Here is a 13,433-nt window from a genome sequence, read left to right on the forward strand (position 1 = left end):
ACCGGGGAAGTCCTTTCCAGACTATTCTGTGGCCATGTGATTGAGTTCTATTCAATTAACTGGAATGGAAATGGTATTTGCCATTTCTAGGTTTACCGCAGGACTTCCCTGGTAGCTCAGACAGTAAAGAATTTGCTTGCAAAAAAAAAAAAAAAAAAAAAGAATTTACTTGCAGTGCAGGAGACCTGGGTTCAATCCCTGGGATGGGAAGATTCCTTGGAGAAGAGAACGGCAACCCACTCCAGTACTCTTGCCTGGAGAATCCCATGGACAGAGGAGCCCAGTGGGCTATAGTCAAAGGGATCACAAACAGTCAGACATGTCTGAATCATAGGTCTACCCCACAAAAAACCCCCTGCACAATCCTCCACATTCTCTTCCTGAATTTACTGGCCGATGGAAAAGATCTGAGGACCTAGATGGTAGATCTTCAAGATGGAAGTAAACCAGCTCCCTGAGTCACCATGTGATGAAGGGCCTGCTGTTATTCTGTGAATAATGAATCACTTTTCACTATGTTAAGCCATTGAAGTGTTGGGGTGGTGGTGTTATTTGTTACACAGGTGAGCCTACTCTGACTGATGCAAACCATGATAAGAGCTGCTGGTTACGGGGCTCCTGCTCTGAATTGGGCACTGTGCTAAGGGCTCTGTCTCAATCCACGTATCAGTCCTATGGGGATGGGTACCACCACTAGCCCACTTTTACAGAGGAGGAAACTGAGGCTGAGAGAGAATAGCTGGGGGCATAGGTGCAGAAACTTGATCCCCAATCCTGGACCCAAATGCTCAACTGGGCCCTGCTGGCTGCTAGTTTTAAGGAACAGAATGAAATTGGCTGAGACATCAGCCATAGAGAACAGACTGGTGGTTGCTGAGGGTAGGACGAAGGGATGGGCTGGGAATTTGGGATGCAAATTATTATATATTGAATGGATAAACAACTAGGTCCTACCATATAGCTATATTCTATATCCCGGGATAAACTATCATGGAAAAGAATATGAAAAAGAATGTGTATATATATGTGCATAACAATCATTTTGCTGAGCAGCTGGAATTAACACAACATTGTAAATCTTCTATACTTCAATTGAAAAACTGAAAAAAAAAGAAGTTTATTGAAGCAAGAAGACCAGATGAGGAATTGTTATAGTAATGCCAGCTGGGCATTTCCACTTGTGAAGTGAGAAAATAATAGATTATTGGGAATATTAACTATAGAGGGAATGCATAAGAGGTGTCCAGTGCCGGGTCTATAGTTGGCAGGTATATAATAAACATTCGATTTTCTTTTCAAGAGCCTAAGCAAGAACTGATGAAGGCATGGGTGAAAATGGGAGAGGAATATTCTGGAAGCAGTGCTTGGCAGGACTTGAGCAAAGAATGAGGGAGATGGGCAGTTGAGGGTTGGACCACAATCCTGTTTCAGGGACACGGAAGGAAGGGAGTAAGAAACAATGTGTACAACGTGCTGTGGGTGCGAAGGAGGGAGAGAACAAGCCTCAAGATAACCAGCAAGAGAGCAGCCCTGAAACCTTCCAAGATGTACAGATGCTCACCAGAGGCGCTGCGTTCCCGGGCCGCGAGCTGAAACGGAGTTCTCAGCAAATTGTCAAACCCTTGTCCGGATGCATCTGCTTCTGTCCTGAAGTAGATACTTTTTTTATCTACACAACCTTGGGCAGGTTCCTCAACATCTTTGTATCTCGTTTTTATCATCTGAAGATGGGGATAAGAAGTCATAGGACTTATTGAGTTGTAAATACGTGCAGAGTGCTTAGCACAAGTTAGATACATAATGAGTTATCAGTTAATGGTGGACATTTTCATTAAAATTCTCTTATCCCAGATGTTACTTCTCTATGACTATATACGACATGCAGATAATAGTTATAAACATTAAACAGCTTCTTTGCCTCTCTTCTTCACCTCTGCGTTTCCTACCAGCTCTTAGGACAGTGGCTGGTTCACAGTAGATATTTAGATATTTATGGAATGGATGAATAAGGAAACTCATCTCTCTCCCCTGCCCTTCCCCCTTTCCTCCCTTCCTTCCTTCTTTCCATCCATCTGTCCATCCACCCATCTGCCCATCTTCCATGCATCTTTTTCATAATCTGTCCACTCATCCATCCGTCCATCCATCCAACTATCCATCCATCGCTTTAGAAAGGCTTAACCTACAAGATTTTTTAAAAAATTGTGAGTGTAGTGGCTTAGCATACAAGTTTTTTTTCCAACTGTGATAAAATATGTATAACACAAAATTTACGATTTTAACCATTTAAACATATAACATTGGTGTGCAACCATCCATCTCTACAACTTTTGCATCTTCTCCATCTGAAACTCTGTACCCATTAAAAAATAACTCCCCATTCTCCCCTCCTCCCAGGCCCACCACTCTACTTTCTGTCTCTATAAATTTGTCTATTCCAATACTTGAGAAAAGTGAAATCACACAGTATTTGTCCTTTTGTGACTTGGCCCATACATTCTGCTGTCACAAAAGCTCTGTGATCCTGGGGAACTTAACCTTCCCGAATCTCTACTTCCTCATCTGTTCAAGTGGCTGTAATAATAATACCTACCTCACAGGGTTATTGTGAGGTTTAAATGAGATAATACATATAAGGTATTTAACCAAGTGTCTGGCACGTAGAAAGGTCTCAGTAAATATCAGTTCACATAAACACATATTCTAAATCAGTTGGCATTGGTATTGCACATACCCTGTGTCTATCATAAACATCTGTGTCTAAATACTTTATGATCTTAACTCATTTATTTTTAAAAATTAAAAAAAATTTTGGCTGTGCTGAGTCTTCGTAGTGGCGCGTAGGCTCAGTAATAGTGGCCCGCAGGCTTAGTTGCCCTGCGGCATGCAAGATCTTAGTTACTCAACCAGGAATCGAATCCACTTCCGCTGCGTTGGAAGGTGGATTCTTAACCACTGGACCACCGGGGAAGTCCCCTGATCTTCACTCATTTAAACCACACGACTCTATGTCATTGGCCCCACCACTATCATCCCGCTACCCTGGGGAGGAAACTAAGGTACAAAGAGAGTGAGCGACTGCTCAAGGTTAGTCAGTAGTTGAACTGGGGTTGAACTCCAGGCAGCCTGTTTCCAAAGTCCACGGGCTTATTCCATTGCCTTTGCATTCTCCCAGGACGGTCATCCGTCTACACCCTCAGCCCTGGATCAGCCTGTCAGTGTGAGTGTGTGGAGGTGTCAGGGCCTCAGATACGAGGAGGTGTCCTTGGAAATTGGTGGAAAAAAATCACTGAAGTAGAGCTTAGCCTTACTTCCCATGTATGGTCCCGATTTGGTGGGAACCTCCTGTGTTCACTCACACACGTGGGTCTCCTCTGGACCCCTCCATCTCCTGCTGGGGAAGACCTAGAGTCCTCCCCAGGTGACGCAGCGAAGACAACGCCTTTTCCCTTTGTTGGTAGAAAGCTCAGCAATCCTTGACCACCCCCCTGCCCTGCCCAGCTGAGACTTTTTTTTTTAAAAGAGGCTTCCTTTCCATGACCTCAGGGCCACCTCCCACTGGTCTTTATTGCTTTCTCGGCACCCTCAGGAGCGTCTGGAGCCCTTTAAAAGGGGCAGAGCCTGTGAGTGGGCTGGCAGCCCAGGTCCTGGAGATAAGAGTGTCCTGTCCAGACAGCAGGTGCGGGTCTCCCAGCCAGGGCAGGACAGAGTCCCGCCGAGAGTCGCCTCCGCCCCGATGTTTACAGAGGTGGGTCCACTCCTGGCCTCTTCCTCCGCAGCCTGGCCCTCCAAGCGGGTGGCTGAGGATTCACTCAAGGTGGAGGCACTGGGGGCTTCCTTCTGGACTCTCCCCTCACCCAGGTCCCTCTCTCTCTTGCCCACCCCCGCAGGCAGCTGCATCCATGTGTGACCTGGAGTCAGGCAGCGTCAAGGTGAAGGAGCCCAGCGGCAGGGGCCGGGGCCAGGGGGGCTGGTACGAGCGGTTGGTGCAGCCCTGCCTGGTGGAACTGCTGGGCTCCGCTCTGTTCATCTTCATCGGCTGCCTGTCGGTCATCGAGAACGGGCCGGACACCGGGCGGCTGCAGCCAGCGCTGGCCCACGGGCTGGCCCTGGGGCTGGTCATTGCCACGCTGGGGAATATCAGGTGGGAACAGCTCTGGGCACTCAGCCTGGTGCTGGCCGGGGGGAGCCGGGGGGCGGGGAGTGGCATGTTGGGCAAGCACCCCGGGGCAGACACCCAGGATCCTGAGAGTGGTGTGGATAGGAATGCGGGCTGGGGGGTCAGGCTGCCTGGGTTCGAATCCTGGCTCCTCAGCCCATGAGCTCTGCGGCTTTGGTTAAGTCACTCTCCAAACTCAACTGCTCACCTATGAAATGGGAACAGTATTTTCTAAATCTTATTTCTCAAGCCAATGCAGGTATAGTGCGCACGCTTACCATGAACTATTCCAAGCACTTCGTGTATAGCAGTTCATGTAATCCTTACACGCTTGTGCAGTTGATACTATTATTAGTCCCATTTTTTCACTGTGAAGGGGAAAGGTCAGGTAACTCGTCCAAGGACCCAGGGCAGAACCAGGAAGCAAACCCAAGCTGTCTGTTGCCTAAACCTGGTAGAGGTACGAGAATGAAATATTGTGAAGTGCTTAGTCCATAGTAAGCGCTCAATCACTGTTAGTTGCTGTGTTACTGTTACCTTTGTTATTGTTGTTTAGTCAATAAGTTGTTTCCGACTTTGCAACCCCATGGACTGTTGCCTGCCAGGTTCCTCTGTCCACAGGATTTCCCAGGCAAGAATACTGGAGTGGGTTTCCATTTCCTTCTCCAGAGGATCTTCCTGATCCAGGGATCAAACCCATGTCTCCTGCCTTGGCAGGTGGATTCTTTACCACTGAGCTACCTGGAAAGCCCATTGTTAGCATTAAGACAGGGTTTTGCTCCAACCTAGGGGAAGGCAATGCCTCACAGAAGAACCCACCAGGGGGTAGGGAGGGCCGAGGGGCTCCCCTTGCACAGCCCTCCCCTGAATGGAGGCTCCACCCGGAGGTCGTGGACTCCCAGGAGAAATGACCCAATGGATGAGGTGTCTGGCAGGGAGATCTAGGATCTGGTTGGTTTGTATCTAATCTCTCACAGAAAACTGATATGAGTAAGGAAATTAAATTCTTGTTTCCCAGAAAAACAGAATGGAAAGAGAACTGTTCCATTTCTCTTTAAATATTTAAGGGAAGCTGCAGGTGGGATGAAAATCACAGAGTCCTCTGTTCTCATTGGCTCAGGGTTGAAGGCAACATTTGTCATTGCTTAGCAGGGTGACCAGGGCAAGTAACTGAACCTATGTTAGGTGGAATAAAAGGGAGGTGATAATAATAGCCGATATGTGTTGAGTACTAACTATCTGCCACTACTCTACAGGAATATGTATTACTTACCTTTGCAACAGATTTTGAGATAGGGGTCACTAAGACAGAGAGGTTTTATCACTTGCCCATGGTCACACAGCTCTTCCGTGGCCAAGCTGGGGTTTGAACCCAGGCCAGCTTGCCAGAGAGGACATTGCTCTGCGCTGCAGGAGACTGTGTATCTGAAATGCCAGCCTTCCATCCAACCACCTGTGTTTTGTCAACAAATATTTATTGGGTGCCTACCACGAGCCAGGCACTGACTTTGAGGTTGTTGGCTTACCCAGCACAGCACCAACAATGGGTGATTGTTTTATTGTTAATGAGTGTGAAGTGAGTTTCTCGAACATGTGTGGTGTTCCAGCCCTCTCCTGGTCAAGCCATGCTCTGAGTGAGTTTCTCACGCCTTTTGGACTGGGTGATTTTGGTAGAGGGGCTGATGGCAGACAGGCTTCTAACTCTGCAGTGTCCGGCGGGAGACTGCCCCCGCCCCCGCCCCCCACCTCTCTGCTTTGGCAGAGCCCAGGTTAAGCTTGGTCATGGACCCGAACTGAGTCCCCTCTCTGCATCGATTGAGTCTGAGATCAGCTAGTGCTTCCTGACCCTGCAGGAAGCTCCCCCAGGGCCTATGCGCAGAGCTCGGCCAGATAAGTTGGGGCAGCTGGTCCTGAAATGTCGGCATGTTGGACCAAGTCTTGTGTCCAGAGCCAGAGTCCTCTGTCCAGTCTCAGCTCAGTGTCCGGTGCCCATTGGGTGGGCAAACCCATTGGTGGGCTCTGAACAGCTAGGGAGACATGGGGGGTCTTGGGGTCACCATCCCCCTTATTGGGAGTGTCCATCCCATGCTCTGAGGGCTTGTTGAGCCAGACTTTCAGGACAGCTCTTCTATCTGTGTGGGGCTGGACAGGATGCCAGTGGGCATAGCAGTGTATTCAGGGGCCTCCCAGCCCTGGGACTCAGATGGGCTGAGCAGCTTGGTCAAGAGCAAGGCTCTTTACCCAGGACCAATGGAACTGCCCCACGGAGCCAACTTGAACCAGCCCTTTGACCTAGGTTCAACTTTGTCTAACCTCCCTTCACATTGCAAACCCCAGATCCCAACCCCCAATATAATCATGAACCTCTAACCTCACTCAGATTACCAATGCCATTTCCAGGAACCTTTAACCTCAGTTTTACACACAACGCTAGTCACGCTTGCAGACCCAAACTAGGATTCTTATTGGTTGAGTAGTTCAGTCAATCAAGAGCTGTTGTTCGGGGCCTGGCTGCTTTCACGGGGAGGCCGGGATACCTCTCCTGGCCTCTGCATTTGAAGCCTGGGGTCTCGCTGTGCTCTAGGGCCACAGCTCTGAAGGGCTGGCCACAGCTCTGCGGGGGTCGAGAAGGCGTTGAGAGATGCTTTTGCACCATGTTCTTCCTCTGGGCCATCCTGGGTCTGGGGGTAGGACAGGAATGGGGCGGCCCCCCCCACCCCCAGCCTCCACCACTCTGCACCTCAGGGAACGTGGGGGTGATCCGGTGCCTGTTTTCTGCTTGGGCTCCCCTTGACTGACGTGGGTCCTGCAGGGCCAGCCAGGGTGCTGTGGGTCCCAGGCTCTAAGCCTTGGCCTCACTTTTTTCTGCTTTTTTTGGGTGACAGCGGCGGACACTTCAACCCTGCGGTTTCCCTGGCAGCCATGCTGGTCGGCGGCCTCAGGCTGACGATGCTGTTTCCCTACTGGATCTCCCAGCTGTGTGGGGGGCTGATCGGGGCCGCTTTGGCTAAGGTGGGTGATCCCCCAGGGAGCTGGGCTGGGGGCTTTGGCTCTGCTGGGGCTGCTGGGGTGCGTGGGTGTGGGGAGTGGGGACTGTCTGATTCTTTTCCTGTTCCCTTTAATGGGACTGAAAGTCAAAGTGCTAGTCGCTTAGTCTGTCCAACTCATGACCCCATGGGCTGTAACCCACCAGGCTCCTCTGTCCATGGAATTTTCCAGGCAAGAATACTGGAGTGGGTTGCCATTTCCTTCTCCAGGGGATCTTCCCGACCCGGGGATCGAACCTGGGTCTCCTGCATTGCAGGTAGATTCTTTACCATCTGAGCCACCAGGGAAGCCCACCCAATGGGACTGAGTGGGCCCTTTCTACAGGAAGGGAACACTCAAAGGGCCTTTGGTTTTTTCTAAACCCACCCTGTTCTGTCCATGTCTGGATACAGCCCTCCCTGGACAGACCAGGAATCAGAATTCAGAACTGAAAGTTTCTCTTCCTGAGTCCATTTGTGGCTTTAGATAATGCTGATTTTTAAAATTCATCCATTCACACACTTGCTCATTCCTTCTACACAACATCTCACTAAGCACCGGTTGAGGATGCGGGATGCATATGGTCCTTCTTGAGAAACTTCTGAACTAACTTCTCTCTGAGTTCTCCAGTTTGCCTGCCTTTAAACTGAGTTACTCTACCTTTGATGGGAGTTAACACCAATTTACTGGAAATCTCCCATTCCAACAAAAAGGCTAGCTCTTCCTCTCAGCCACAGAATTCCTATGGTTATACACAGAGCTCCATGCATGGACTTCTTTCTCCCTCTTTGCCCCCCTGACTTTCTTTTTTCCTTCTCTTTTCTGTCTCTCTTTCCTGCTGTTCTTACGTCTTAACCAGGAGTCCTTCAACATGAAAGCTTTGCTTGGCTTGTGGCGGGGTGGGGGAGTTGGGGGTGGGTAGGAGTGAAGGGGGTGCCTGTTAGCCTGGCTAGGGTTTGGTCTGTGGCTCTAAGTGCTGCCCACTGCAGACTTTGGTCTTGATTCCCATTTTCCTATCTTCCCTGCCCTGGTAACTGCACGTGCCCATTTGAGACCCTGCTGCCCTGTCTGTTTAGAGTGGGGACTGCTCTGATTCCCCATGGCAAGCGGTGCCCGGACTCTCCCTCCAGCTGGGCCACTTGCAGACTCATCTGACATGATGGAGACCAGCGCGGGGCAGCAGCGACTGCTCACTGAGTGTTCCTCTCCGCCCACCCCTCCCACCCCACCCCCTCACCCCACCCCTCCCCAGCTCTTGACAGAATCCTCTCATTTAATCTCTAGCTTGACCAGAAGCCAGCAGCCATCCTTAGAGAGGACCAGCACCTGGGCCGGGAACTGTTATTATCAGCAACCCCACTTTGCAGAGGGGGAAGCTGAGCGACAGAGAAGGCAGTGGTTCGCCCAAGTTGAGATGAGCTGAGATGCAGCGGGGCCCAGATCTGAGTTCTGGGTCAGGAAGCTTGTTTGCCCTCCCCAGGGGTTGTGATGACCCCGAGGCCAACTTCCTGGGAAGCCAATTGGCCTAAGTTCCAGGGCTCTTCTCAGTCCTTCAAAGAGGCATTTTAGGGTGCTGGCAATGTGTTCATCTGAGTATATGTGTTTGCAAAACTTGTAAAAATTAGGTATTTCTGTATTCTTTTTAAAAAAAGGCCATCTAAGTTTCATATGCTTCTGGTCCACAACACCTGGAGCCACTACCAGGTTATCTCCATTTTACAGATGAGCAAAATGAGGCTCAGAGAAGTCCAGTAGCTTAGGTGAAGCCACACAGTAGGAACTGGTGGAGCCGAGATGTGGTTTCAGATATGTCTGGCTGCACATTGGACAGGACCCTTCCCTGGCTTTAAAGCGTGTGAACCCCCCACCCCCGGACCAACCCAGTTCCCAGCTGTCTCTCCACCGCCACTGTGGGGCTGAGCGCTGCCTCTCCACAGGCGGTGAGTCCCGAGGAGAGGTTCTGGAATGCGACCGGGGCGGCCTTTGTGACAGTCCAGGAGCCGGAGCAGGTGGCCGGGGCAGTGGTGGCGGAGATCATCCTGACGACACTGCTGGTGCTGACCGTGTGCATGGGTGCCATCAACGAGAAGACGCTAGGTCCTCTGGCCCCATTCTGCATCGGCTTCTCTGTCACCGCGGACATCCTGGCGGGGTGAGTGCCGCTCGGCGGTGGGACTGCAGTGCTCAGCCCTGGGCCGAGGCTCGGTCCTGGAGGAGCGCAGGTCTGCAGAGCCTCCCTGAGGGTCACGGGCTCAGTAGCCAATAGAAGCCGTGCAGACAGTCTAACCGGGGAAATGGGCCGTAGGAGGCAGACAACAGGGGGTGGAGGGGACTGCGGAGTCTTAGGAGGCCCGCACCATGCGTCTCTGGTGGCTCAGAGGGTAAAGTGTCTGCCTGCAATGCAGGAGACCCGGGTTCAATCCCTGGGTTGGGAAGATCCCCTGGAGAAGGAAATGGCATCCCACTCCAGTATCCTTGCCTGGAAAATCCCATGGACGGAGGAGCCTGGTAGGCTATAGTCCATGGGGTTGCAAAGAGTCAGACACGACTGAGCGGCTTCACTTTCCTTTCTCTTACCATGCACCTCTGATAAGTTATTGATGTGTGGGAATGTGGACTTGGGGTGACCTTTTAAATTTAATTCCAGGGAAGCCAGAAGACTGGAATTTTATGGGCATTTTCTAATTTTGTAGTATCAAGAAATCATTTCTCTAGATTGTGTTTATCTTGCCAGCAGGCGGCCAGATTTTAGTCTCAGACTTACAAAGAGCTTCCACAACCCATTGTCTTGTTTATCAAGAGCCTCTCAATAGGCTTGGGAAGGCTTTAAGGAGACAAAGGGTTATTTCTCCCCTTTTATATATGAAGAAACTGAGGCTCAGAGAGGACATAGGTGACTTATTTAAAGTCATTGTTTTGTCGCTCAGTCATGTCCGACTCTTTGCGACCTCAGGGACTATAGCCCATCAGGCTCCTCTGTCCATGGAATTCTCCAGGCAAGAATACTGGAGTGGGTTGCCATTCCCTTTTCCAAGGGATCTTCCCAACCCAGGGATGGAACGCAGGTCTCCAACAATGCAGATTCTTTACCATCTGAGCCAGCGGGAAGCACCAAAGGTCATTGGGCAGTGGCAAATTAAGTGACAGATCTGGGACAGGAGCCCCTGCTAAAGGAGGGATGAGGGAGCGCCTTCCTGAAGGCCAGCTCCTAACCAGGCGTAGCCTTTCCTAGCTCTGCCCTCTGACCCTAAGGCATCTTCTGGGAGGTGGCGCCTGGGGAGGCTGGGAAAATAGCGGTAGCAGTGCTTTGCTGCCTCCTAGTGGCTCTTGGCTCACTTACAAACCTATTGACTCACCCATCTGGCTTTGGCCACTGGCCACAGGTGGGGTCCTTGCGGGGTGAGGCCTGAGTGAGGACCCCAGCTTGAGTCAGTGGGGTGAGGATACAGACACCAGGATTAGAGAGGTGCTCCTGGGGAACACCCGCCCTGTGGGATATGCTGGGCCCCAAGCTTGCGGCACAACAAAGACCTCAGCCAGGTCAGCTGGGTTAGAGTTAACACTTGCAATGAAATATATGAGAAACACAGGCTCTGTATGTGCTGTCTCATTCATCCCTGACAACAACCTATGAGATCTGTACTCTCACCTCAACTGAAACACAGAGAGGTGAAACCAGTGTCACCGCTAGAAATCTCTATAGCGTTCTGAATCTAGATCCACTTGACCCCGAAGTTCATATAGCTAAGAGTTGCCTGACTTTGCCTTATCAACTCTGGAGAAGGCGTAGGTCCATTTTCCTTCCTGCCATCACTGAGCTGGCACTGTTGGCTGGCCATTCTTCCAGAAGGGTGTCGGGGGAGTGGCAGACTGTAAGGAGGACCCCAGGGAGGAGTCAAGCCTTTTACTTCCTTGTGTTAGAAGTCTCTTCACCTATGTCTTCTTGGGAAACTTCCCGACGCCCATGCTATCATATAGCTTAGAGAGGGTTTCTGGGTAGCGTGTGATCTAGGCCCACACAGGGGAAATGAACCAGGGTGGGTCAGGGCTCTTTGGCTGGGATTCTGCTGATGAGTGTGGCTGGGTGTTGGCAGGGGTGCTGTGTCTGGAGCGTGCATGAATCCTGCCCGGGCCTTCGGACCTGCCATGGTGGCCAACCACTGGGACTTCCACTGGATCTACTGGCTGGGCCCCCTCCTGGCCAGCCTGCTTGTAGGAGTGCTCATCAGGTAGGAATGTGACTCGGGGTCCTGGCCCATCTGGTGGGCATGGGGATAGTTCCCAGGGCATCCAGGGGCAGGGGGCTAGGGTCTTGCTTGGGTTTAGAGCAGAGAAGAGGCAAAGATTATGGCTCTGGGACCTTTGGCGGCAAGTGATGGAAACCCACTTGAACACAGCTTTTGTCATAAAGGGAAGCTCATTGGCTGGCATAACTGAAAAGTTTACAGGTAGCCTTGACTCTGGTGGGATCTCACACAATGTCTGTAGGGCAGGGTCCTTCTCATAGGCTCTGCTGTCCTCTGGGTCGGCTTTGTGCTTAGACAAAGTCTCTCCAATAGAGGCAAAATGCCCACCAGGCATTCCAGGCTTCCATCCTAGCAGCTCAATAACTGAGACCAGAGGAAACAGAACAACAGCTCTTACAAAAGTCCTGGACCAGCTGTTCCCTTGGTTGAACTGGCCCGGTGAGAGCCGTGTCTACCTCTGAATTGGTCTCTGTAGCCCTGGGCCCAGCTCTCTTATTGGCTATGTCTGAGCATGAGCTTAATCCTGGAGTTAGGGTGAGGTCAGCCCCTCCTGAACAACTGTATTGACTGAGAGTAGGGGGAGGAATAGCGCCCCACAGGGGTGTCATACAACTCAGAGAACCCTATCCGCATAGAAAATCATGTCAGTGGTGCCCCCAGAGCATGCATGTCAGGAGATACCCTTCACCTAAGGCACATTGTGAGCAGTGCTCCCTGACTGAGTGCAGTGGCTAAGGCTGATGTTGTCAGAAGGATAATACCTGCTTAACTGCCTCTTCTCCAGCTGTCATCTGTGAGCCTCAAGGATCCATAGGGTCCTGTCCTTTCTGCTCCAAGTTGTGTAGGGATGCGAGTTGGTACAGAGCCCGCTGTCTGGGCAAGGACAGGCATTGGGCTGGGCTGATCTAGACTGCTTGCATCACTGCCCATCTGCAGTCCTGGCTTGGCTGATGGCTTAGTGAAAAGCATCAGGAATCATTCTCTGATGTTTTCAAGATGGTACAGATGAGGATCTTCAGGAAAAGGGGTTGGAAACCCATCAGGAGAGAGTTTCTTCCTCTACCCCAGGAGATCTGGCTATTGAGGCTGGAAAGGCCCTGGAAGGCATCTCCCTGGAGAATTCTGGGCCTGGAGACATGTGATGAAGGACTAAGTCCAGAGACTTGGAGACCTCACTGAGCCACCTTTTTTTGTAGGCTCTTCATTGGAGATGCGAAAATTCGTCTAATCCTAAAGGGACGGTGAGGCTGAGATGGTGCAATTCCTGCCGCCCCAGGGACCCCCAGTGGACCCATCCTGGACCACAGACCAGACATCTCTGCATTTCCTGCCGGGGCAGAGCCTCCAAGGAGTGACTGACACCCTTCCCCTGACTTGGGTCTGGCTTCTCAGAGGTGCTAGGTCCTTCGCATTCCTTTGTGCTCATCAGAGACTTCAGCCTAGGGATTGTGTTGCCAGCGCCACCCAGAGGGAGGCAGAAACATCACAGCAGAAGAGCATTTGACAGGGAAGGTCCCAGGACTAGAAGAGGTGACTGTAATGTGTCTCTGCTCATTTCCCTCATCCTTTTTCTCCTTCTCTTGTTCCCCGATTTCTCTGTTACAAAAGGGCCTTCTGTGGTCTGTTTCCCTGCTGCCTGAACTGTCAATCCAGTTTTGCAATAAATAGTCCAATATTTCCATCTGTGTGCCCACTGGCTGGCCTTTCCTTTCAGAAATGGACACTGCTGGGGAGGAAGCAAAAGTCCAGGTTGGGCCAGACCTGTGGGAACTCAGTCTGGAGCTAAGTCCATTCTAGAGTCCTGTTTGGACTCAAAATCAGTTCCAGATCACAGACCTCAAGACCCTGCTGAAAAGCCCAGTGGAGACTTGAGGGTCTGGATAGCTCCCAGGGCTACCCAGGACATGAATCTACCCACTCATGGCACTTTAGCTGAGGATGAGGGTGGATATGGGGGTGGCCCAGAGCTGTAAGGATTTCCCAAGGAAATATGTAATGTG

At 51.1% G+C, this 13,433-nt stretch overlaps 1 protein-coding gene across 1 annotated transcript; it reads left to right on the forward strand.

Annotated features, from left to right (window-relative positions):
- Positions 1–3,629: 3,629 nt before the first annotated feature.
- Positions 3,630–13,114, forward strand: AQP8 (aquaporin 8). The gene is made up of 6 exons (XM_020874051.2): positions 3,630–3,748; positions 3,891–4,144; positions 7,045–7,171; positions 9,124–9,338; positions 11,281–11,415; positions 12,630–13,114. The coding sequence occupies exons 1-6, from the start codon at positions 3,737–3,739 to the stop codon at positions 12,676–12,678; spliced, it is 792 nt and encodes a 263-aa protein (XP_020729710.2). The 5' UTR covers positions 3,630–3,736; the 3' UTR covers positions 12,679–13,114.
- Positions 13,115–13,433: the final 319 nt, after the last annotated feature.

This window comes from Odocoileus virginianus, chromosome 33 (assembly GCF_023699985.2).
Source record: "Odocoileus virginianus isolate 20LAN1187 ecotype Illinois chromosome 33, Ovbor_1.2, whole genome shotgun sequence".
Taxonomy (NCBI): Eukaryota; Metazoa; Chordata; class Mammalia; order Artiodactyla; family Cervidae; genus Odocoileus; species Odocoileus virginianus.